The sequence below is a fragment of the Oncorhynchus nerka genome, linkage group LG22, assembly GCF_034236695.1.
Source record: "Oncorhynchus nerka isolate Pitt River linkage group LG22, Oner_Uvic_2.0, whole genome shotgun sequence".
NCBI classification, from domain to species: domain Eukaryota; kingdom Metazoa; phylum Chordata; class Actinopteri; order Salmoniformes; family Salmonidae; genus Oncorhynchus; species Oncorhynchus nerka.
Window position 1 is genome coordinate 14,383,688 of NC_088417.1, and position 26,301 is coordinate 14,409,988.

General features: G+C 42.0%; 2 protein-coding genes across 2 annotated transcripts; one reads left to right on the top strand and one right to left on the bottom strand.

The window, feature by feature from the left end:
- Positions 1-2,027: 2,027 nt before the first annotated feature.
- LOC115104546 (uncharacterized protein C9orf152-like) lies at positions 2,028-4,103 on the bottom strand. Its single transcript, XM_029625903.2, has 2 exons — positions 3,806-4,103; positions 2,028-2,953 (listed from the first exon to the last, which is right to left on the bottom strand). Exons 1-2 carry the CDS (start codon positions 4,032-4,034, stop codon positions 2,442-2,444), a joined length of 741 nt encoding a protein of 246 aa, XP_029481763.2. The 5' UTR covers positions 4,035-4,103; the 3' UTR covers positions 2,028-2,441.
- Positions 4,104-13,272: 9,169 nt separating this feature from the next.
- On the top strand, positions 13,273-21,433 carry LOC115104547 (bifunctional endo-1,4-beta-xylanase XylA-like). Its single transcript, XM_029625904.2, has 2 exons — positions 13,273-13,410; positions 19,240-21,433. Exon 2 carries the CDS (start codon positions 19,248-19,250, stop codon positions 19,698-19,700), a length of 453 nt encoding a protein of 150 aa, XP_029481764.1. The 5' UTR covers positions 13,273-13,410; positions 19,240-19,247; the 3' UTR covers positions 19,701-21,433.
- The last annotated feature ends 4,868 nt before the right edge of the window (positions 21,434-26,301 follow it).

Consider the following 26,301-nt stretch of genomic DNA (forward strand, 5'->3'; position numbering starts at 1 on the left):
CCTGGAAAGTATGACATTACTTTGCAGGCTATCTCTGCAGTAGACTGCAACTCCGCCCCCTTTGGCAGTTCTATCTTGACGGAAGATGTTATAGTTGGGTATGGAAATCTCTGAATTTTTGGTGGCCTTCCTGAGCCAGGATTCAGACACGGCAAGGACATCAGGGTTAGCAGAGTGTGCTAAAGCAGTGAATAAAACAAACTTAGGGAGGAGGCTTCTGATGTTGACATGCATAAAACCAAGGCTTTTTCGATCACAGAAGTCAACAAATGAGGGTACCTGGGGACATGCAGGGCCTGGGTTTACCTCCACATCACCCGCGGAACAGAGAAGGAGTAGTATGAGGGTGCGGCTAAAGGCTATCAAAACTTGAAGAGATTGAGATAAAACTGTCCAGTTTGAGTGTTTGTTGCAGCTCGTTTCAGTCGTTAGCTGCAGCCAACTGAAAAGACGAGTGACCCAGGGATGTGTGTGTTTTGGGGACCTTTCACAGAATGTGACTGGCAGAACAGGTGTTGTACGTGGAGGATGAGGGCTGCAGTAGATATCCCAGATAGAGGTGAGTGAGGCCTAAGAGGGTTTTATAAATAAGCATCAACCCGTGGGTCTTGCAACAGGTATACAGTATGACCAGTTTACAGAGGAGTATAGAGTGCAGTGATGTGTCCTATAAGGAGCATTGGTGGCAAATCTGATGGCACATGCTACGTTTGTAAATTATGTCTGAGTGTTGGAATGTTCCCCTGGCGATCTGTACATTTTTATGTTTTATTTTTGATTGAACCTTTATTTAACTAGGCAAGTCAATTAAAAACAAATTCCTATTTACAATGACGGCCTAATGATGTCTGGGTGTCAGTGGTGTAAAAATACTTTAAAGTACTACTTTTTGGGGCTATCTGTACTTTACTATTCATATTTTAGACCTACTTTTACTTCACTACATTCGTTAAGAAAATATTGTACTTTTTACTCCATACATTTTCCTTAACACCCAAAAGTACTCATTACATTTTGAATGCTTAGCAGGACAGGAAAATTGTCCAATTCAGTTATCAACCAAACATCCCTTACTGCCTCTGATCTGGCAGACTCACTAAACACACATGCCTTGTTTGAAAATGATGTCTGAGTGCGGGGGTGTGCCCCTGGCTTTCCGTAAATAAAAAATAAGTGCAATCTGGTTTGGTTAATAAGGAATTAGAAATTATTTATATTTTTGATAATTAAGAATATTTCAAACCAAATACTTTTACTCAAGTAGTATTTTACTGAGTCTTACTTTTGAGTCATTTTCTATTAAGGTGTCTTTGGTTTTACTCAAGTATGACAGTTGGATACCTTTTCCACCACTACTGAGTGTTGGAATGTTCCCCTGGCTATCTGTAAATTATGTCTGAGAGTTGGAGTGTTCCCCTGGCTATCTGTAAATTATGTCTGAGAGTTGGAGTGTTCCCCTGGCTATCTGTAAATTATGTCTGAGAGTTGGAGTGTTCCCCTGGCTATCTGTAAATTATGTCTGAGAGTTGGAGTGTTCCCCTGGCTATCTGTAAATTATGTCTGAGAGTTGGAGTGTTCCCCTGGCTATCTGTAAATTATGTCTGAGAGTTGGAGTGTTCCCCTGGCTATCTGTAAATTATGTCTGAGAGTTGTCTGATCTGTAAATTATGTCTGAGAGTTGGAGTTCCCCTGGCTATCTGTAAATTATGTCTGAGAGTTGGAGTGTTCCCCTGGCTATCTGTAAATTATGTCTGATGTTGGAGTGTTCCTCTGGCTATCTGTAAATTATGTCTGAGAGTTGGAGTGTTCCCCTGGCTATCTGCATGTCCCCAGTGAAAGTTGCGCCCATGGTTTGGGGTTAGATTAGGAGATGGCTCGGTCCTCATATTATGATGCTACCAACACAATTGGAGTTTAGCCTAAAACAAAATGCAGTGAGAGACTGACACAAATGACAACACAGAATAGTAGAAGCGAAGGAAAGAACATCAAAAGTATGGTACCTTTTTAAAATGACTCAGACAAAGAGTTTTGATGGGATGTTTTAATATTCAATATGCATGTTGAAGTAGCATACTGTACAAAGATATTTAAAAATCACTGCATCATCACACTGTCTGCACATTCCATCTGGATGCCTGGGATTAAGCTTACTGTATGACAATAATAGGCTATGCACACCAGAGAATAATCAGTCATGTTCCACTCATTTGTTCAGTGGCAGTCCTGCAGACTCACTGGGGAAAATATATTCCGTTCTCAAACAAACACATTTAGGCTCCAATGAGATGAAACTCAAACATTAACGTACGGGTCCAACACAGGGTAAGGCACAGCAACTTACATGACATCATTAACATGTAAATGGCTGCATAGCAACTCAACAATAATGTTTTTAATGCAGAAACATATAACACATATTGCACTATAGCAGACTCTTATCAGAATGATGTGTACATCCCAAGTCTCCTGGCAGCCTCTGACTTCTTGGGCCCTTTTCGCTGGGGGAAGGGGTAGTGGTGAAGGGGGCTGGAGGAGAACTGAGGTGGCTGCTGGCCCCCAAAACTCAGTTGTCTGGACAAAACGACTGGGGCTGAGAACTTCTGGGAGCCTGAAATGCTGTTACTGGAACTCAACTCTTCAGAATGGAAAGAAGTAGAATCCCCCAAGACTTTGTCACTGGATGTCTCAGGACAGTCCTCAGAGAGCGAAGTCAAACTCGAAGAGTTGCTGCCGGTGAATGTGGGGTTCGGATGAGGTGCTATGATACTGTTGGTCCGTCGGTGGATTCCTAAGTGTGTGTACCATGGAGTCATCTCCAGATGCCTAACAAAATCAAGCTCAGCCTCTGACACCGTCCTCTTCCTCTCATGTGTGCTCTTCATCTCCTGGTTGACCGGGACCATGTTGACCAGGGATTTCCCACTGATCTCTGTTGCGTCATCAGCTGATACTGTCGGGAAATAGAATAGAAAAGACAGGTTAACAGACATTTGCAATCAACCTTTCAGCTCAGAAAAAAAAAAATGAAGTGCTTACTTATGTAGTTATGTTATTGTAACAAAAATATAACTTGTGTTCAAATGACACACATGGACACACACACACTTCCAGAAGCCTATAGCCTAGCCAACAGATCCGACCTTCTTGCTTACAGCTGCATTAGGTTTGGATAGACTTCCTGTACATATTACCTAAACTACCTCGTACCCTTGCACATTGACTCGCGCTGGTACTCCTTGTAATATGGCCTCGTTATTGTGATTTATTGTGTTACTTTTTTCAATTAGCAAATGTTCTTACTTTTTTACTTCTGCGTTGTTGGGAATGGGCTCAAATTAGCATTTCATGGTAAAGTCTACAACAGTTTTATTCCATTGGCGCATATGACGAATACACTTTTATTTGAATGGGACAATTTTAAAGTACAAGGCATTTGTACAAGGCATTTGTCATCCCTGGATTGAGGTATGTTTTCTGAATAATATATTGCAGGGGCTCCCACAGGTGTTCACGAAGGAAGTCTGTCCGACCCTAGCGCAGCTGTAAGGGTCAGGTCTACTGGCTACAGTAACTGCCATTGTTGTTGTTCAAAGCAGACGGATCAGGATAATCAGTTGTATGAAGAAACAAAAGTAGCCAAGACTAATTCAGTCAAAACTACTGAAATTCACATTATATAAATCCATTATAGATACAAAAGACCAAGGAAGCAGAACATCGGCCTGTTGCCAGACAAAACTTTAGACAAAACTGGTTGTGTGCATGCCAAGCTCGCACAGCACTCATCGAAAGAGTTGCCTACCTTGTCTGAATAAAACCACCCGGGTCTTTTGTTTCTCTTTAGTGCAGTTGTACTGTTCTCTCAAAAGTGCAATGTCCTGGTTCATCCTGGTTCGGTCCGCGACAATTTCGCGTTGGTCCTCGTCCTCAACCAAATGACTCACGTCTCCGGCTGTTTCCCTACGACTCCGGGATCTTATCGGTTCACAGGAACACGTCGAATTGCAACAGGAGCACCAGGGCGACAACATCCTGTTTGCATTGAAGACCTATTTAGATTTTTATTTCCCCAATCAAAAGAAGGCACAACTGACAAAATGAAAAGTTGCCTATTTAACTACCTGCCGCATGTAGAATAGCCCACGGCACTGTGTGCTTCTGATTAGGTGTGTATTGTAACCTATGTACAGTGGTTCTGCAGTTTAATTGATGTGCAAACAACTGAGGAGAATTGAAGGTTAGCCTTTTCTTTTACAAAAGACCAATTAGGTGCAGTACAATGTGTAGTTTAGCTAGTTATGGTAAAAGGTGAAAACTGCTTATCTGTATAATATAATAAAGTAAAATAGGTGAATAGGTTAGTATGACTTTATATAATACAATATTATAAAGTAATGCATGCAGTAAACTATGCTACACAAGCATTACGTTACGTTTGAGTCTTCATACTATATAATCTAGTAAGTGGGCTTTTTAAAAATTATCTGTAGCCCTAACAATCTAAATTAATTTACATGTTTATGCATTATGTTCTGGAAAGATCTTTTGAATGACCCACTTGTTACTTGGACTAGTTGGCACTGACGCACAGTATATTGACACAACAGTGTTGTTGAAGTTGTGGGTGAGTCCTGCTTTGGAGGGGTGGCATAAATGGATGACATGGTGGCACATCTAGCAGGTGTATCTGCGCTGTAAAACCCTTCACAGGAAATATGCCCTCAGTTTAATGCTTGGCAATTAGGCCTGTTCACACATCACTCCTTTGCTCCATTATTACTGCCTGGAAAATGGGTCTTTCTCCTTACTAAAGCATTAAGGCAAGTGTTTCAAAGATATCAGTAGGCCTACCACAGGGATTGTCTATGCAAACACTCCCTCTTCCATGAATTGTTCAAAGGGACCTGTGGATTTCCTGTTTCTGAAAAAGAAGCAGAGGGCTGCTGATACAGTAAATGAAAGAACTCAATGGGGGGGGGGGGTCTCTCTCTCTCTCAAAAGAGAACTTTTGATTTAAAAAAGTAATCAGAATAGCCGGTAATGATTAACACGAATAAAGCCAAGGACAGAGTAGTGACTGCACAGTCAAAAAGGGCTCAATCAAGCGTGCACATTCTATAGGAACGCACCCCAGTGTACTGTAGCTCGCCAGTCACTACACCACCCACTGCAAACCACATCATTTCAACGTTGAAAAGTGGGTAATATATCGGTTGAGATGATGATCAATGAAATGTCAACCTTTATTCACCCACTGAAAAGACAGATAGAAGTTTGTGCAAGTACATAGTGCAAGTGATCAATACAGTATGAAATTCTGTTCAGATATCTATATTGTGAAGATCTCCACAGATCTCTAACCTTTGCATGCTATCTTGAACATGCACATGTTCTATGATTACATAATATGACTTTTATAGTTACAGTAACCTCAACAATGTGGCAATGGATGGGTTAGTCATTTTAAGGTTGAATAAAAACGGTTAAATTTGTTTGTAAGATAGCCTTAACTTTAGGATATTTACTGTATTACAAGTCATATCAAATTGTGTTAGGTTGACAATGCAACCAAATATCAACATTTTAATGAAGATGTATGTCATTCTTGCATAGTTTAATTTGAGCCACTGGCTTAATTCTAATCTTTAACTTTTTTGGGGGGAGTTTATTTGGAGACGTAAATCCAACATATTTGTTAATTTGTCGACAAGTTAATAGGCTATTTACTGTCTTGCAAAAGTGATGATGAATTGTGTTTGGTTGTCAATGCAACCAAATGTCAACATGTAAAGGAGATGTAAATGTTGTGCCACTGATTTAGTCTGATTTTAATTCCAGTTGGTCTACAAATTAATAATTGATATGTTGGATTCACCTCTGCATCTCAAACAAAAATCAAAGTTAAAGAATAGGACTAAATCTAATTCAACTGTAAACTTGTAATTTGATTTAGTCCTGTTCTTTAACCTTTTAAAAACTTTTAAAAACTTTTCTTTAACTTACATTTTTGGTTGAAATGGAGATGTGAATCAAACATATTCATTATTAACTTGAAGATTCAATTTGACATCAACCGAAGCTTGAAACCCTAGTCATATACAGTGCCTTCGGAAAGTATTCAGACCCCTTGACTTTTTCCACATTTTGTTACGTTACAGGCTTATTCAAAAATGTATTAAATTGTTTTTTTCCCCTCATCAATCTACATCCATAATGACTAAGAAAATATAGTTTTAGACGTTTTTGCTCATTTATATGAACAACAAAAAAATATCACATATACATAAGTATTCAGACCCTTTACTCAGTACTTTGTTGAAGCACCTTTGGCAGCAATACATCATCAAGTCTTCTTGAGTATGACGCTACAAGCTTGGCACACCTGTATTTGTCAGCATTTCACTGTACAAATACAATTTGATTTGATTTGGGGAGTTTCTCCCATTCTTCTCTGCAGATCCTCTCAAGCGCTGTCAGGTTGGATTGAGCATTGCTGCACAGTATTTTCAAGTCTCTCCAGAGATGTTCGATCGGGTTCATGTCCGTGCTCTGGCTGGACGACTCAAGGACATTCAGAGAGTTCGTTGTTTTCTTGTTGGAAGGTGCAATAATAGTGTTTAATATGATTTTTGAATGACTACCTCATCTCTGTACCCCACACATGCAATTATACTATATGTAAGGTCCCTCATTCAAACAGTGAATTTCAAACACAGATTCAACCATGAAGACCAGGGAGGTTTTCCAATGCATCGCAAATAAGGGCACCTAATGGTAGATGAGTAAAAAAAAACTATAAAAAACACTGAATATCCCTTTGAGCATGATTAAGTTATTAATTACACTTTGGATGTGGTATCAATACACCCAGTCACTACAAAGATACAGGAGTCCTTCCTAACTCAGTTGCCGGAGAGGAAGGAAACCGCTCAGAGATTTCACCATGAGGCCAATGGTGACATTAAAACAGTTACAGAGTTTAATAGCTGTGATAGGAGAAAACTGAGGATGGATCAACAACATTGTAGTTACTCCACAATACTAACCTAATTTGACAGAGTGAAAAGAAGGAAGCCTGTAAAGAATAAAACATATTTTAAAACATGCATCCTGTTTGCAACAAGGCATTAAAGCAATACTGCAAAAAATGTGGCAAAGCAATTCACTTTTTGTCCTGAATTCAAAGTGTTATGTTTGGGCCAAATCCAATACAACACATTACTGAGTACTACTCTCAATATTTTTAAGCATAGTGGTGGCTGCATCATGTTATGGGTATGCTTGTAACTGTTAAGGACTGAGTAGTTTTCCGGGGATAAAAAATAAATTGCATAAATCTAAGCACCGGCAGAAAAAAAACAGTCTGCTTCTCAGTCTGCTTTCCATCAGACACTGCGAGATTAATTCACATTTCAGCAGGACAATAACCTAAAACACAAGGCCAAATCTACACCGAAGTTGCTTACCAAGAACACAGTGAATGTTTCTGAGTGGTCGAGTTAAAGTTTTGAGTTAAATCTACTTGAAAATCTATGTCAAGACCTGAAAATTGTTGTCTAGCAATGATCAACAACCAATTTGACAGAGCTTGAAGAATTTTGTAAAGAATAATGGGCAAATGTTGCACAATCCCGTTGTGGTAAGCTCTTAAAGACTTACCCAGATAGACTCACAGCTGTAATCACTGCCATGCTTCGACAAAGCATTGACTCATGGGTGTGAATACTTATGTAAATAAGATATTTCTGCATTTAATTTTCAAAACATTTGCAAACATTTCTAGAAACATGTTTTCACTTTGTCATTATGGGGTATTGTGTTTAAATGGGTCAGAAAAAAACTATTTAATCCATTTTGAATTCAGGCTGTAAGTAAGTCCTTGGGATGTTTAAAGCTTGGGAAATCTTTTTGTATCCCAATCCGGCTTTAAACTTCTTCACAACAGTATCTCGGACCTGCCTGGTGTGTTCCTTGTTCTTCATGATGCTCTCTGCGCTTTTAACGGACCTCTGAGATTATCACAGTGCAGGTGCATTTATACGGAGACTTGATTACACACAGGTGGATTGTATTTATCATCATTAGTCATTTAGGTCAACATTGGATCATTCAGAGATCCTCACTGAACTTCTGGAGAGAGTTTGCTGCACTGAGAGTAAAGGGGCAGAATAATTTTGCACGCCCAATTTTTCAGTTTTTGATTTGTTAAAAAAGTTTGAAATATCTTTATGTTTTTTTTTATCTTTATGTTTTTATATCTTTATGTTTGAAGCCTGAAATGTGGCAAAAGGTCGCAAAGTTCAAGGGGGCCGAATACTTTCGCAAGGCACTGTATATATGACTTATAGAGTATGGTTCTGTTTCTTTAGCTATGTTTATTAAAAAATCACAAATTCTCATGTTCATCATCTCCAGCACCACGCCAACATCAACATATTGAAAATGGTGCATTTCTATATCTTGTAGTAAAAAATATATATTTCTCTAAGTATTTCCAATGACATCAAATCAAATAACATTTTATTCGTCACATGCTACAAATACAACAGGTGTAGTAGACCTTACCGTTAAATGCTTACCTTACTTACAGGCCCTTGACCAACAATGCAGTTTTTTAAAAAGTAAGTAAGAAAAATTAGCTAAATAAACTAAAGGAAAACAAGTAACAAAATAAAATAACTAACGAGGCTATATACAATGGGTACCGGTACCGAGTCAATGTGCAGGGGTACAGGGTAGTCAAAATAATTGAGGTAATATGTACATGTAGGTAGGGGAAAAGTGACTATGCATAGATAATAAAAAGAGAATATCAGCAGTGTATGTGAAGAGTGTGTGTGTGTGTGGTGTAAAAAATGCATGTGTTTTGTGTGTGTGTCCAAGTGTGTGTGTGATGGAATGTCAGTGTAGTATGTGTGAGTGTGGTTAGAGTCCAGTGAGTGTACATGGAGTCAGTGCAAAAAATAAGAATAAACTAAGGGGGTCAATGTAAATAGGCCTGGTAACCATTTGATTAACTGTTCAGCAGTCTTATGGCTTGGGGGTAGACTCGGCGCTCCGGTACCGCTTGCTGTGATGGTAGCAGAGAGAACAGCCTATGACTTGGATGGCTGGAGTCTTTGACAATTTTTCAGTCCTTCCTCTGACACTGCCTGGTATAGAGGTCCTGGATGGCAGGGAGCTCGGCCCCAGTCACGTACTGAGCCGTGCGCATTACCCTCGGTAGTGACTTGCGGTCGCCGAGCTGAGCTTGCGGATGCCAAGCTGTTGCCATACCAAGCGGTGATGGAACCAATCACGATGCTCTCGATGGTGCAGCTGAATAACATTTTTAGAATCTGAGTCCCCATGCCAAATCTTTTCAGCCTCCTGAGGGGGAATAGGCATTGTCGTGCCCTCCTTACAACCGTGTTGGTGTATTTGGACCATGATAGGTCCTTAGTGATGTGGACACCAAGGAACATGAAGCTGTCAGTGAAGACACTTGCCAACTGGTCAGCACATGCTCTGAGTATGTGTCCTGGTAATCCATCTGGTTCAGCGGCCTTGTGAATGTTAATTGGTTTAAAGGTCTTACTCACATTGGCACACACTGTCATCCAGAACAGCTGGTGCTCTAATGCACGGATCAGTGTTGCTTGCCTCGAAGCAAACATAGAAGGCATTTAGCTCGTCTGGTAGGCTTGAGTAATTGGGCTGTTTGCAAGCCCTGCCACATCCAACGAGCATCAGAGCTGGTGTAGTAGGATTCGTTCTTAGTCCTGTATTGACACTTTGCCTGTTTGATGGTTCTTTGGAGGGTGTAGCATGATTTCTTATAAGCGTCCAGATTAGTGTCCCACCTCTTGAAAGTGACAGCTCTAGCCTTTAATTTAGTGTGGATGTTGCCTGTAATCCATGGCTTTTGTTTGGGAAATGTATGTACGTACGGTCACTGCGGGGACGTCGACTTCAATGCACTTATTTATGAAGCTGGTGACTGATGTGGTATACTCCTCAATGCCATCGAATGAATCCCGGAACATATTCCAGACTGCTAGCAAAACAGTCCTGTAGCTTAGCATCCACTTCATCGGACCACTTTCATATTGAGCACGTCACTGGTACTTCCTGTTTGAGCTTTGGCTTGTAAGCAGGAATCTGGAGGATAGAGTTATGGCCAGATTTGCCAAATGAAGTTTTTTTCTCTAGTTGCACGTGAAATGTTGGTAGGAATTAGGTAAAACTGACATTTTCCTGCATTAAAGTCCCCGGCCACTAGGAACGGTGCCTCTGGATGACAATTTTCTTGTTTGCTTATGGCCTTATACAGCTCGTTGAGTGCAGTCTTAGTGCCAGTGGTAAATAGAGAGCAATGAAGAATATAGTTGAAAACTCTCTTGCTAAATAGTGTGGTCTACAGCTTATGATGAGGTACTCAGGCAAGCAAAACCTTGAAACTTCCTTAATATTAGATATTGCGCACCAGCTGTTGTTGACAAAGAGACAAACCCCATCCCCACGGATCTTACTGGAGGCTGATGTTCTGCATGGAAAACCCAGATAACTGTATATTATCCATATCCTTGTTCAGCCACGACTAGGTGAAACATAGGATATTACCGTTTTGAAAGTCCTGTTGATAGGATAGTCTTGAACAAACCTTATCCAGTTTATTCTCCAGTGATTGCACATTCTCCAGTGGATTATCCACTCGCCAACGCAGTCTCGCCAGGCATCCGGCTCATCGACCTCTATAGCGGCGTCTCCTCTTCTTACGAATGACAGGGATTTGGGCCTTATATATATCCTTCACGTCAGACTCATTAAATAAAACATCCTTGTCCAGTTTGAGGTGTGTTATCACTGTTCTAATGTCCAGAAGCTCTTTTCAGTAATATGAAACGATGGCGGAAACATTATGTACAAAAAAGTTCAAAACAGAGCAAAAAAACAATTAATCAGGCAATTAGTAGACAATTAGTAGGTCATGTCTAATTAAAATTGGTAAAAATCACGCGATGCACACCGATGATGTCATTGGAAAAACGTATCTATTAAAAACACACTATTTTCACATATGTCGATGTTGGGGTGGTACTGGAGATGATGAATATGAAGTATAAAAATGCTGAAGTTTGCCTTTCAACCTAACCTTTGGAATGACTTTGATAGCAACAGTGAATCTATTTCGTTATTAAGAGATCTCTCAATAATAATTCTCACAATAGCACTTTGGTAGTAGTCCTTCACAAATATCAAAGCAGGGCTTGGTTAAAACCCTGGATGGGAGACTAAATGAATAGCTGGTCAACTCCCCACTTGGAGGTAATGCCCAGACTATATTTTTTTCTGATAGTGGATATAACTTTGAAGATCTGACGTTGTTTCAAAGGTACAAATTCAAGATATTTTATACAAGGTTTGTCTATGTTGAAAATTGGTTACCATGGTGACAATTCATGGTTCAAGCTTCACCCTCAAAATGACTTTTTGCAAATCCAATGTATTTTCCACATAGATTCCACAAATTCTGTTGTGCGTTTTTTTAATTGCTATGTCAGTCTCTGACAGTCACTCAATTAGCCCATGTCAGCTAAATGTTTTTAGATTGGTAAGTTAGTCTAGCCAGCTATCAAAGCTACCGACCGGGGGTCCCCATTGACTTTGCTAGTCACCCTCACTCAGATATCATATTAAAAACTTCTAACCCTTCTTTCCACCACATGTCAAAATGTGTAGAATTGCAGGAAATTAGCTGTAAAACTGCAACATTTTCTCTACGTATGGCAAAATGTGTAAAAATGTCACTTAGGTCCCACAAAAAGCTAGGGCCGGCTCTGACTGCGTGCTTTGGTATGGATGTGGGTACATGAGCCACTGCCACCCCTCATGAGGAAACCCCATCGAAGTTGCCCTACTGTAAGATATGATGTGGTTAGCTGATACGCAGAATACCTATCCAGGAGTCATAAGATCATAAGATCATAAGAACTTTCAACAGTAAGTTGAGACCACAGGAGGTTGGTGGTACCTTAATTGGGGACGATGGGCTCGTGGTAATGCCTGAAGCGGAATAGGTGGAACTGCGTCCACCGATTCATTTCACCTGAGGTTTTGATATCAGCACTCAACATGAAGGGCTATTATAACTACATCGTTGCGTGTGTAATACTTCCTAGGCACGCATATATTTGAGTTAACACGGAAGAGGAGAAAAAACGACCAATCAGAGGCTACATTATTATAGCTTTGCTTATCTTGAAAACTTAGTCTCTCAAGTAATCCATTAGTGTTTGCCACTATTATTTGACTGTCAAGATTTAGTAGGCAACTTATTTAGGTCTGTTCATTCACTGCATTTGATGGGCATTTTCTTCACTCATTCTGGATTTCGGGCTTGGAGCCAGACAGTTTCATTGTTTATTCATAACTAACATGTACATCTACTGCAGCTGCTCACTCAATCCATTTCCCCAATGTTGTGTTCAGCTGAAGGTGGTTGCTGTTGATGGAAACCTCAATGTTGTCCACCGGAACAATGTGCAGTTTGACAGTGAACTTTCAGAATTCAGGTAAAACAACAATGAACTAAAGAGAGAAATACGTGCACTCCATAATGTTTTGGATGATTTGTGTTAACAAACAAACCACTTTATTTATTTATTTTCCTCCAAGGACTCAGGGAGGGGTCCATATCCATGTAGACAGGCTTACTGTCACTCCTTCTGTGGTCATGTTGGTTAAGGTTGTAGTGCACCATGAATAGTACACTACTTTATAGTGCATAAGTACAACTATTTGCTCAGCTCAGTTTACTCTGTTCAAACAATTACATAGCTGAAGTAGTCCATTACTCACCTCTCAGCCATTATTCAGTTGAGTTCAAAGGTAGGGCCTACAACAGTAAGATCACCAAAAGTGTTGTAACAAATCCATTACACTGCGTGAAAATATAAGATTTATGAAACTAATTTAATTTTATTGCAGATAATTAATATTTTGGAAAATATGAAATCTCTCCACTATCTCCATTATCTCTCCACTATCTTCAGCAGAAATACACAACGCTTTGAATCAACAGTCATCAAGATCGGATTCAAGTGGAATCCACTTGTAATAGGAATGCTACTGGCAGAGCCAATCGTGTTTTAGTCCTGTGATTTGAACTGAGACATTCCATGGGGATTTCCAAGGCACTTGACCTGGTCGTTGAAAGCCCTATGTGGGAGTGGCCAGGTGTGTGGACTGTACTAGTAATATATTAAAGTGCTCCATCTTGTATTTTGATTAAAGTCAGGCAACACATGTATTGTATTTCATAATTTCCCTTTTTAACAGCAACATAGCAGTGTGTACTGGAGGAAAGGAACCAAACAAGCTCTCAGTGATCTCAATCCAGGAAAAAGTTTGCATGAACCTCTGCAGGTAAGTTGCCCTATAGATAGCATGGATAGTTTCTATACTCTCAGTGCAACAGTGACATGCAAAATAAAAAACTGATCTATTTTTAACATTTTGTTTATTTATCGTCCTATAAAATGGCATTTAACTTTGCACATACAGTTCAGTATAAGCAACAAACGGATTACAAACTTGATTTTTGATACAGTGCCCTGTTTTTCTCAGAGTATTGCTGTTGGTAAATGTCAAATGGGTGGTATCCGCCTGGTTAAGAGTTAATACATTAACTTCCTTGTGTGGGTAAAAAAAAACACATTGGCCAAAGTCTTTGATACATTGCAAGCACAGCCTGTCAGGACCCGGTTACGAACCCGGGTCTCCGGAGTGAGAAACAGTCACTTAACCAACTGAGCCACGAATAGTCGGCAGAACCCAGAAGATGAGGCAGACACAGCAGTACTTGAGACGGTGTATTTAATGAAGTAAAAAGTGAAGTTCTTCAGGAAAACATGTAACTCCACAACCTCAAAAGGAATCCTACAAGAACAAAGGTAATCCTCCAAGACAAAAAAGGTAAATCCACAAGGTGGAAGGTAAAGCACAAAAAGCCTCAAAAGATACTCAAAAAACAAACAAACAAGAACAAAAAAACAGAATTCCACAAGAGAGTCCACCGGGATCAACAAGAGTTCTCAGAGTACTAGGGCTGGGTGCTAACATACAAACACAGAGCAAAGAACTGAGGAAAACAAAGGGTTTAAATACAATCAGGGGAAACGAGGCACAGGTGCAAATAATAATGGGGATCAAGGGAAAACAAAAGGTCAAAAGGCACAATGGGGGCATCTAGTGACCAAAAACCGGAACAACCCTGGCCAAATCCTGACACAGCCGACCATATATAGACAAATATTTGTTCATTAATCCAACACTAACACTCAAACCCTGAGATATATTCAGTTACTGAAGGGGATCTTTCTATCTCAGTGAATTTGCAAGTCTAAAAGGACCATGAGAAGGAGTTGCTTTCTGCATTGCACCTTCATGTCTTAAAGTAATGATGGACTGTCATTTCTCTTTGCTTATTTGAGCTGTTCTTGCCATAATATGGACTTGGTTTCTTACCAAATAGGGCTATCATCTGTATACCACCCATACCTTGTCACAACACAACTGATTGGCTCAAATGCAATAAGAAGGAAAAAAAATCCACAAATGAACTTTTAACAAGGCCACACCTGTAAATTGAAATGCATTCCAGGTGACTATTTTATTTAAAAAAAATATTTTCCAACTTTATTTAACCAGGTAGGCAAGTTGAGAAGAAGTTCTCATTTACAATTGCGACCTGGCCAAGATAAAACAAAAAAGCAATAAAAACAGCAAAAAAGCAATAAAAGCAATAAAGCATAATATGGGGATGAGGTAGTCGGGTGGGCTATTTACAGATTGGCTGTGTAAATGTACAGTGATCGGTAAGCTGCTCTGACAGCTGATGCTTAAAGTTAGAGTGGGAGATATAAGACTCCAGCTTCAGAGATTTTTGAATTCGTACCAGTTATTGGCAGCGGAGATTTTTGAATTCGTACCAGTTATTGGCAGCAGAGATTTGGAAGGAAAGGCGGCCAAAGTAAGTGTTGCCTTTGAGGATGACCAGTGCAATATACCTGCTGGAGTGCGTGCTGCAGGTGGGTGTTGCTATGGTGACCAGTGAGCTGAGATAAGGCGGGGCTTTACCTAGCAAAGACTTATAGATTACCTGGAGCCAGTGGGTTTGGCCAGCCAAAGAGAGCATACAGGTCGCAGTGGCGGGTGGTATATGGGGCTTTGGTGATAAAACGGATGGCACTGTGATAGACTACATCTAGTTTGCTGAGTAGAGTGTTGGGGGCTATTTTGTAAATGACATCGCGGAAGTCAAGGATTGGTAGGATAGTTTTACGAGGGTATGTTTGGCGGCATTAGTGAAGGAGTCTTTTGTTGGCCGGGGTGTTAAGCATGTCCCAGTTTAGGTCACCTAACAGTACAAACTCTGAAGATAGATGGGGGGGCGATCAATTCACATATGGTGTCCAGGGCACAACTGGGGGCCGGGGGGGGGTCTATAACAAGCGGCAACGGTGAGAGACCTATTTCTGGAAAGGTGGATTTTTAAAAGTAGAAGCTTGAATTGTTTGGGCACAGACCTGGATAGTATGACAGAACTCTGCAGGCTATATCTGCAGTAGATTGCAATTCTGCCCCCTTTGGCAGTTCTATCTTGTCAGAAAATGTTATAGTTAGGGATGGAAATTTCAGGATTTTTGGTTGCCTTCCTAAGCCAGAATTCAGACACGGCTAGAACATCCGGGTTGGTGGAGTGTGCTAAAGCAGTGAATAAAACAAACTTAGGGAGGAGGCTTCTAATGTAACATGCATGAAACCAATGCTTTTACGGTTACAGAAGTCAACAAATGAGAGCGCCTGGGGAATGGGAGTGATGCGGGGGCCTGCAGGGCCTGGGTTAACCTCTACATCACCGGAGGAACAGAGGAGGAGTAGGATAAGAGTACGGCTAAAGGCTAAATTAACTGGTCGTCTAGTGCATTCAGAGGGTAACATAGAGTAAAAGGAGCAGGTTTCTGGGCTTGGAAGAATAAATTCAAGTCATAAAGTACAGACAAGGGTATGGTAGGATGTGAGTACAGTGGAAGCAAGCCTAGGCATTGAGTGACGATGAGAGAGGTTTTGTCTCTAGAGGCACCATTTAAGCCAGGTGCTGTCACCGCATGTGTGTGGGGTGGAACATAAGGGCTAGCTAAGGCATATTGAGCAGAGCTTGATGCTCTACAGTGAAGTAAGACAAAAATCCAAAACAGCAATAGACAAGGCATTTTAACATTAGGGAGAGGCATGTGTAGCCGAGTTATCATAGGGTCCAGTGAGTAGCTAGGTGAGCTGGAGGCACGACGATTCAGACAGCTAGCAGGCCGGGGCTAGCAGCAGGCTAGCAGATGGGCCTCAGGGGGACGTCGCAACTGAAGATTCTGTTGAAACCCCCTCGGATGGTTACGTCGGCAGACTAGTTGTGATGGATCGGTGGGGCTCCGTGTCGGCAGCATAGGGTCCAGGCCAATTTGGCAGAATAATTTTTGAAGTCCAGGAATTATCTGATGGAATTCTTCAGCTAGCCGGGAGAAGGGCCTAGCTCGAGACTAACTGGTGCTTGCTTCAGGACAGAAACCCCCCCGGTCAGTTACATCGGTAGACCAGTCGTGATGGATCGGCGGGGCTCCGTGTCAGCAGCAAAAGGTCCAGGCCAATTGTTAAAAGAGGTAATTGAAGCCCAGGGATTGCTTGATGGAATCTCTTTGGCTAGCTGGGAGATGGGCCTAGTTCGAGGCTAGCTCCAGGCTAACTGGTGCTTGCTTCGGGATAGTGTCGTTAGACAGGAGTAGCCACTCGGATAGCAGCTAGCTAGCTGCGATGATCCGGAGTAAAGGTTCAGAGCTTGCGGTAGGAATCCGGGGGTGTGGTAGAGAAAAGCAGTCCGATATGCTCTGGGTTGATATCGCGCTGTGCAGGCTGGCAGGTATTGACCGGGCTGAGGCTGGCAGTCTGCCTTAACAGTGATAACCCCTATCCTTTTTCACTCAACTTTACACTTTTCCAAACACAAAAAACACCCCACCCTCCATCCCAATATATCTGAACATACATTACCCACATACTGTGCCTTCTATGTCCTCCGTGTTTTATTTCTACCACGTTGATTGAGTACTTTTGTGTTTCAGTTCCTTATATTTGAAGAAGTATTATTTAGTTAATTATCATTTCTTCTAATGCTTTCTCGTCCATTTCTGAAATACTACAAATAGAAAGTTGAATACGAATTATTTTACCACATTCCTTATCGAGTTGGATTTTGTCGACAGCATCGCTTGGAATCTGTAGCACTGTAAGAAATACTTTTTTCACCAAACTTTCAGGGTATTCGCCCTCTTTTTCTTTGATACCTTTAAGTACCAGATTTTCTCTTATAGATCTAGTCTGTATGTCAAGTAAGGCTCCTCTAAGAAACATGTTCTCCTTTTTATGTTCATTAACGTCTGTTTCAATCTTATTGACTGACCCTTTCTTTCTCTGTTGTCGCAGCTTTTCGTCACTCATCTAGCAGCTCACCTTCAACTCCTTTATATCTCTACTGACTAACTCAAGTATGCCCAGTTGATCATGTATTGACTTTAACAGATCAGTTTCCACTCTTATCATTCCCAGTGTGGAAAAGCAGAAATCGTCTGTGTCCGTTGAAGTGTCACGTTTTCTTTTGGGGATTGGTTCTGAATGTTTACCCTCCTTCATGTTTGCGTGTGAAGTGCTAATATTAAGTCAAACTTACAGATATTGAATATAACGTTTTTTTTTTATCTTGAGGCGATCTGCACATTTTACATTTACATTTAAGTCATTTAGCAGACGCTCTTATCCAGAGCGACTTACAAATTGGTGCGTTCACCTTAAGACATCCAGTGGAACAGCCACTTTACAATAGTGCATCTAAATCTTTTAAGGGGGGGGGTGAGAAGGATTACTTTATCCTATCCTAGGTATTCCTGAAAGAGGTGGGGTTTCAGGTGTCTCCGGAAGGTGGTGATTGACTCCGCTGTCCTGGCGTCGTGAGGGAGTTTGTTCCACCATTGGGGGGCCAGAGCAGCGAACAGTTTTGACTGGGCTGCGTGGGAACTGTACTTCCTCAGTGGTAGGGAGGCGAGCAGGCCAGAGGTGGATGAATGCAGTGCCCTTGTTTGGGTGTAGGGCCTGATCAGAGCCTGGAGGTACTGAGGTGCCGTTCCCCTCACAGCTCCGTAGGCAAGCACCATGGTCTTGTAGCGGATGCGAGCTTCAACTGGAAGCCAGTGGAGAGAGCGGAGGAGCGGGGTGACGTGAGAGAACTTGGGAAGGTTGAACACCAGACGGGCTGCGGCGTTCTACACAGCTTTGCACAGCTGTGTTCATTCCGCCATCTTACCCTTTCTGTTGTTGGCCAATCAAACCCAATCTCCAGAATTTCAGAATTTTTACACAATATCTTAGTGATCAAATTTAGAGGCAATTTTATCAGTGAATTTATTACAAATGGATGTGTGTTTAACAATGTGCACTGTAAAAAGCAATGTAAAATTGTTTATAACATCATTCATGTTCCAACTGTTATTCTTTTTTACATTTCTTTCAACAACAATAAGGTTATCAAGGGGATTTTCTCTGTATGTTATCAGCAGCACTGAAACCATGTTGACATTATAATCAAGTCCTGTATCTGTTTTTCGCTTGAATTTCGTTACAATATACAGCAGGGGAAGGGGGAAGGGGGGGGGTCTTGTTTAGCATACAGGAAGAATACGGTCATTTGTGGGACTGTGTAAAATGATCTCTCTCAGTGGAGCGCACAATTTGACCATAACATTTAAGTCTATCTGTCTCTCCTGGATTAGCACAGCAGCCTGTGCTGAGGAGAGTTTCCCAAACAATGATATCTGGTGATATACACAGTAGTAGTAGACCAAGGGGCTGTGATAACATACATTACAGTTTATGAATAACATACAGTCATTTTAAGATTAGTCAGAATGGACTTACTTGGTGGTTGATTAAAGCATTTATAATAATCCAATATAAATGTCTACAAATGATGAAATCCTCATGTTAAAGTGTTACCCAAACATGTTGTGCACTTGGTTCCGTATGATCTGCATTTTATTAAAACTGTCCTGCATTGAGGTGTACCGTGTATTCTATATTATTTATCTTCTTAGGAAAGGTTTGATCAGTCGTTCTGATTTTGTGACATGTTTATTCTTTTCGTTTATTAAGGTTCAGGGATGAATTTGATGGACATATTCAGCGAGCAGTGGTCGGAGTCCGGCGAGCAGTGGTCGGAGTCCGGCGAGCAGTGGTCGGAGTCCGGCGAGCAGTGGTCGGAGTCCGGCGAGCAGTGGTCGGAGTCTAGCGAGCAGTGGTCGGAGTCTAGCGAGCAGTGGTCGGAGTCCAACGAGCAGTGGTCGGAGTCCAGCAAGCAGTCTTCAGAGTCCATCAAGCAGTGGGTGGAGTCCGGCGAGCAGTGGTCGGAGTCCAGCGAGCAGTGGTCGGAGTCCGGCGAGCAGTCTTCAGAGTCCATCAAGCAGTCTTCGGAGTCCAGCGAGCAGTGGTCGGAGTCCAACGAGCAGTGGTCGGAGTCCAGCGAGCAGTGGTCGGAGGCCGGCAAGCAGTCTTCAGAGTCCATCAAGCAGTCTTCGGAGTCCAGCGAGCAGTGGTCGGAGTCCAGCGAGCAGTGATCGGAGTCCAACGAGCAGTGGTCGGAGTCCAGCAAGCAGTCTTCAGAGTCCATCAAGCAGTGGTCGGAGGTCACTGTCCCTAACCTGGAGGCGAGACGGCGAGCCCCTGTTCCATCATCAGGTTTTTTGGTAACATTCCCTATGATATAGCATCATACGTACACTGGTGTTTATTGGTGTGTCTATTCTCCTGGAGAAAGAATGGAAATCAACTTTTGACCTTAGAATGGGCACATGAAAGGGTGGTCGTGTATGGCTCAGTTGTTAAAGAATGGTACTTGCAACACCAGGATTGTGGGTTTGATTACTGGGACCACCCATACGTAAAATGAATGCATGTATCACTGTCACTTTGGGTATATGGCATATATTAGAGGGTGTTTCATATTTTTTATTGTAAAATAATAAATTTTTGGTAAAAGGGTTTGGGTGGGGTCATGTGTGCATAGTGTCACCCAGTCTTTGCTATCACCTCATGTTTGTATTTGAAGAGTTGCAGGTCAGCCTGAGGGCTCCAGCTATAACTGGGTAAACAACTGGGGCCATCGACCCAGCTCTCCTCGTCTGTCTTTAGATATGACTCAGCCATATAAAGGCGACCACTGGTCCAGCTACAATCTCCACAGGAAAAGCTGATGACTCCTAAAGCTAACGCTGGGTAATATATATTATAAACTGGGTGGTTTGAGCTCTGAATGCTGATTGGCTGAACCCCGTAGTGTATCAGACCGTATAAGGGAATAACTCGCTGCTCTGACCTCCTCTTCTTATATACCTCACCTGGATCCCCTCCACAGGGGCCTGTCTCTCCTTACTATTTCACTCGCTATGGCTTCTCAGCGGACTGCAAAGTGGTGGCGTTCCCTGGGGACAACCCAGGTTGCTCTGTAGCTGTCTTTGTCAGGGGCTTCTGTTTTGATTTCCTCCTCCTGTCATTCTGTCATTTGGCCTCTGGGTGGCAGTAGCACTGTACTGATGGCATTGATCTGCTCCACTAATCCTCAGCTCCTCCACTCCTATTCTACACATGGATGTTGTGTAGATTCTAATGTGAGTGCATGGCGGCGGTGGTCACATGTTCACCCTCTTCCCAGGCAGCTGGATATGAACCCGATGAACAGAGAGAGGAGCTGGCCCCTCGCCAAGCAAGCAGCACTTGTTTAGGACCACGACCATTCCTGCCTGTGCTGTGTGCTGCCCATGTCTGTAGACTAGAATGTCACGGCAGGCCAGCTGAGCATAAACACAGACCCTGACAGGCTTCAGCCCGCTCCGCCCTCTACGCTAGTCCGCTCAGCAGTGTCATCTGCGTAAAAGGGGCTTTGCGACCAATAAAAAGACGGGCAACGCCCAGATCGCAGGTGTGTGGCCAGCCTGAGGCACAGTCCATTGAGATTGAACTCTTTCAGTACAGCTCGGTGTGAGCAGTCAAACAATAGCAAATGGACTAATTGATACAGCTGTGCAATTGCCTGGCTATAATTCATTTTGATCAATGGTGTGATACAGTATGTCAAGGTAGGCAGGATACATAAGGGGATGGTTAGTGCAGTAAAAATGGAAGGAGGCTTCATGCTAAGATTTAAAATGGTTTTCCAATTGATATATACACTGAACTGAAATATAAATGCAACGTAAAGTGTTGATCCCATGTTTCATGAGCTGAAATAAAAGATCCCAGAAATGTTTCATACGCACAAAAGGCTTATTTCTTTCAAATTTTGTGCACACATTTGTTTACATCCCTGTTAGTGAGCATTTCTCCTTTGCCAAGATAATTCATCCACCTGACAGGTGTGGCATATCAAGAAGCTGATTAAACAGCATGCTCATTAAGGTTGGCGGCACCTTGTGCTGGGAACAATAAAAAGCCACTCTAAAATGTGCAGTTTTGTCACACAACACAATGCCACAGAACTTGCCTCAAAACTTGCCTCAAGTGCAATTTCCATGCTGAATGCAGGAATGTCTACCAGAGGTGTTGCCAGAGAATTTAACATTAATTTCTCTACCATAAGCCACCTCCAATGTCGTTTTGGAGAACCGCAGAGCACATGTATGGCGTCGTGTGGGCGAGCAGTTTGCTGATCTCAACATTGTAAACAGAGTGCCCCATTGTGGCGGTGGGGTTATGGTATGGACAGGCATAAGCTACACTATGAACAACGAACACAATTGCATTTTATCTATGGCAATTTGAATGCACAGAAATACCGTGACGGGATCCTAAGCCCCATTGTGAGGTCCATTTTTGTAAATGTATCTGTGACCAATTCCCATTCATGTGAAATCCATAGATTGGGGCCTAATTTATTTATTTCAATTGACTGATGTAACTCAGTAAAAGCTTTAAAATTGTTGCATGTTGCGTTTATTTTTGTTCCGTATTGTCAGGGTTTTCCTGTGGTGAAGTCTTTTCTCTCCAAAACTCTTGAACGTGCCGTCCTTGGCCAGCTCTCCCGCTATCTCTCTCAGAATGACCTTCTTGATCCAAATCAGTCAGGTTTCAAGACTAGTCATTCAACTGAGACTGCTCTTCTCTGTATCACGGAGGCGCTCCGCACTGCTAAAGCTAACTCTCTCTCCTCTGCTCTCATCCTTCTAGACCTATCGGCTGCCTTCGATACTGTGAACCATCAGATCCTCCTCTCCACCCTCTCCGAGTTGGGCATCTCCGGCGCGGCCCACGCTTGGATTGCGTCCTACCTGACAGGTCGCTCCTACCAGGTGGCGTGGCGAGAATCTGTCTCCTCACCACGCGCTCACCACTGGCGTCCCCAGGGCTCTGTTCTAGGCCCTCTCCTATTCTCGCTATACACCAGGTCACTTGGCTCTGTCATAACCTCACATGGTCTCTCCTATCATTGCTATGCAGACGACACACAATTAATCTTCTCCTTTCCCCCTTCTGATGACCAGGTGGCGACCGCATCTCTGCATGTCTGGCAGACATATCAGTGTGGATGACGGATCACCACCTCAAGCTGAACCTCGGCAAGACGGAGCTGCTCTTCCTCCCGGGAAGGACTGCCCGTTCCATGATCTCGCCATCACGGTTGACAACTCCATTGTGTCCTCCTCCCAGAGCGCTAAGAACCTTGGCGTGATCCTGGACAACACCCTGTCGTTCTCAACTAACATCAAGGCGGTGGCCCGTTCTTGTAGGTTCATGCTCTACAACATCCGCAGAGTACGACCCTGCCTCACACAGGAAGCAGCGCAGGTCCTAATCCAGGCACTTGTCATCTCCCGTCTGGATTACTGCAACTCGCTGTTGGCTGGGCTCCCTGCCTGTGCCATTAAACCCCTACAACTCATCCAGAACGCCGCAGCCCGTCTGGTGTTCAACCTTCCCAAGTTCTCTCACGTCACCCCGCTCCTCCGCTCTCTCCACTAGCTTCCAGTTGAAGCTCGCATCCGCTACAAGACCATGGTGCTTGCCTACGGAGCTGTGAGGGGAACGGCACCTCAGTACCTCCAGGCTCTGATCAGGCCCTACACCCAAACAAGGGCACTGCGTTCATCCACCTCTGGCCTGCTCGCCTCCCTACCACTGAGGAAGTACAGTTCCCGCGCAGCCCAGTCAAAACTGTTCGCTGCTCTGGCCCCCAATGGTGGAACAAACTCCCCTCACGACGCCAGGACAGCGGAGTCAATCACCACCTTCCGGAGACACCTGAAACCCCACCTCTTTCAGGAATACCTAGGATAGGATAAAGTAATCCTTCTCACCCCCTTAAAAGATTTAGATGCACTATTGTAAAGTGGCTGTTCCACTGGATGTCTTAAGGTGAACGCACCAATTTGTAAGTCGCTCTGGATAAGAGCGTCTGCTAAATGACTTAAATGTAAATGTAAGTAGAGGCGGACCAAAACGCAGCGTCGTTATATTGATTCATGTTTAATAAAAACAGATAAACATGAACACTACAAAACAATAAACGTGGAAAACCAAAAACAGTCCTATCTGGTGCAAAGACAGAGACAGGAACAATCACCCACAAACACACAGTGAAACCCAAGCTACCTAAGTATGATTCTCAATCAGAGACAACTAATGACACCTGCCTCTGATTGAGAACCATACTAGGCCGAAACATAGAAATACCCCAAAACATAGAAAAACAAACATAGACTGCCCCCCCAACTCACACCCTGACCATACTAAATAAATACAAAACAAAGGAAATAAAGGTCAGAACGTGACACGTATAGATAAGTATCATTACGTTATCATCAGTTATGCAACAAAATAGCTTGAATTCATTTTCAGAGATATGAGTTAAATAAAGGTTAAATAAATACAAATTTAAAAAATATGAAGAAAGGGAATTGTTGAGGTAAACTAAATGTCCATGAACACTTTGTCTTGCCTAAACAAATCCTCATATTTTCATCCAAATTTGAGCATGATTTAGTAGCCCAGGAAGGCATATGGATTGTTTTTATTTTACAATTGCACTGATACACAAAGATGTCCACTTATTTTTTTAATTTTTTTTTTTAACCTTTATTTTACTAGGCAAGTCAGTTAAGAACAAATTCTTATTTTCAATGACGGCCTAGGAACAGTGGGTTAACTGCCTGTTCAGGGGCAGAACGACAGATTTGTACCTTGTCAGCTTATCAAAATATTTACAATACTACATTCCCATAAATCACTGAAAATGAAAAAATGTATGGTTGGCGACAGATCTGAAATACTCAAAATGATTCCTAAACTTTGGACCGGTGAATAATAATAATAAGAAGAAGAATCCATCCAGAGGTCCATTTTTCTTGGGTCCTTTCAGGGGCCTGCATGAGTCACAGCACAAGAAAGATCGATTTAACACTTTCTCCAAGGTCACCAAGTAATCCAATGGACTGGAATGATTCAATCTTCCCACCAGGTCCGCCCACTGATTCTGAAGCCCCCAAAATTAAAACATGTAAAAGATCTGCTCAACAATTCCAACTCAACAGCAGGCAGATGGGACTTGTTATGCACAATACCTGTATACCTTGTTGTCCATATAGAAGAGTGATTATACTTCGGGTAAACTCAGGTCACAGTCTGTGGATGGAAGAGAAATTAAACAGCCAACAACATAAGGTACTGCATTTGCAGTGACTCAAGTAGATTTGTGAGTCTGTTGTGCAGAAACAGTGGTGTAAAGTACTAAAGTAAAAATACTTTAAAGTACTACGTAGGTAGTTGTTTTGGGTATCTTTACTTTACTAAATATATTTTTGACTACTTTTACCTCACTACATTCCTAAAGAAAATAACATACTTTTTACTCAATACATTTTCCCTGACACCCAAAAGTACTTGTTACATTTTTAATGCTAAGCAGGACAGGAAAATGGTCAAATTCACACACTTATCAAAAGAACATCCTGGTCATCACTATTGCCTCTGATCTGGCGGAGTCACTATGCTTAATACACATGCTTAATTTGTAAATGATCTCTGAATGTTGGAGCGTGCCCCTGGCTATCCGTAAATTGTGATACCGTATCCTCTGATTTGCTTAATATAAGGAATTTGAAATGATTTACACTTTTAATTAGATACTTAAGTATATTTTAGCAATTACATTTACTATTAATATTTAAGTCTATTTAAAACCAAATAATTTTTGACTTTTACTCTAGTAGGATTTTACTGGGTGACTTTCAATTTTACTTGAGTCATTTTCAGTAGCGATTTTAGCATGTAAATCTTGGTGGGGGTTAAAAAAGAACATTTGATGCGTGCCAGCAAAGCCACTACACTACACAACACAACACTAAACCATGCATTAATTGCACTATAACGGAGACAAACAGTGCCCACAAACTGTTAGCGCCTACATAAAGCTGTCCCAACAGCAGAGTTTTCTTTGTAGCACCATGGAGTGAATCCTTACCACTGCTACACCTGGCTATCAGTGGAGCTTTGTCTGGCAGCGAAACAGTTCATTCAGCCTCATTTACTGCCTTTTAGAAAAACATAGCTGACATGGCTGACTTGCTCAAACAAATGTGGTTTCCACTGACAATTGAGATGTACAAACTATGGTATAAGGGGACGACAAGAGGATAAGAAGAAATCTGTAATTTAGATTAAGACATTAATGAGCGAGCTAGGACGGACGCTGTCAATATTACTATTTGTTCAGCACATTTGAAATGTACAGCCCCAAAATTCAGATCATGGGCCATTCTTACAGTATTATCCCTGTACACCAAGTCAGAACCATAGGATAAATAAAGGGTGCATATATGCAGAAAATGAAAGCTCTTACAATATTAAATTATTACATTTCTCTATGTGCACCACCAAGTCAATCAAATCAGTAGGCTAAGTTATGAGGGGGAAAGGGAACTAAATTTTAGGGTGAGGCACATGTGGTACTTTCTTAGCTATAGTATGTATGTATCTCCCTGGCATATTACATAATTTATGCAGCAGCATACAAGACATTTTTGGACTCACCTTGTTGTGCTGTGCTCACTTGAATAGGAAGGTGGTCCTTCTTCTGGGCAAATTTTGTCATCAAAGCATGGCATTCTCTGGATTTATGATGCTTTCAAGACAAGGTTCAATGATGACGTCAGTGATCTTCAGATCGGA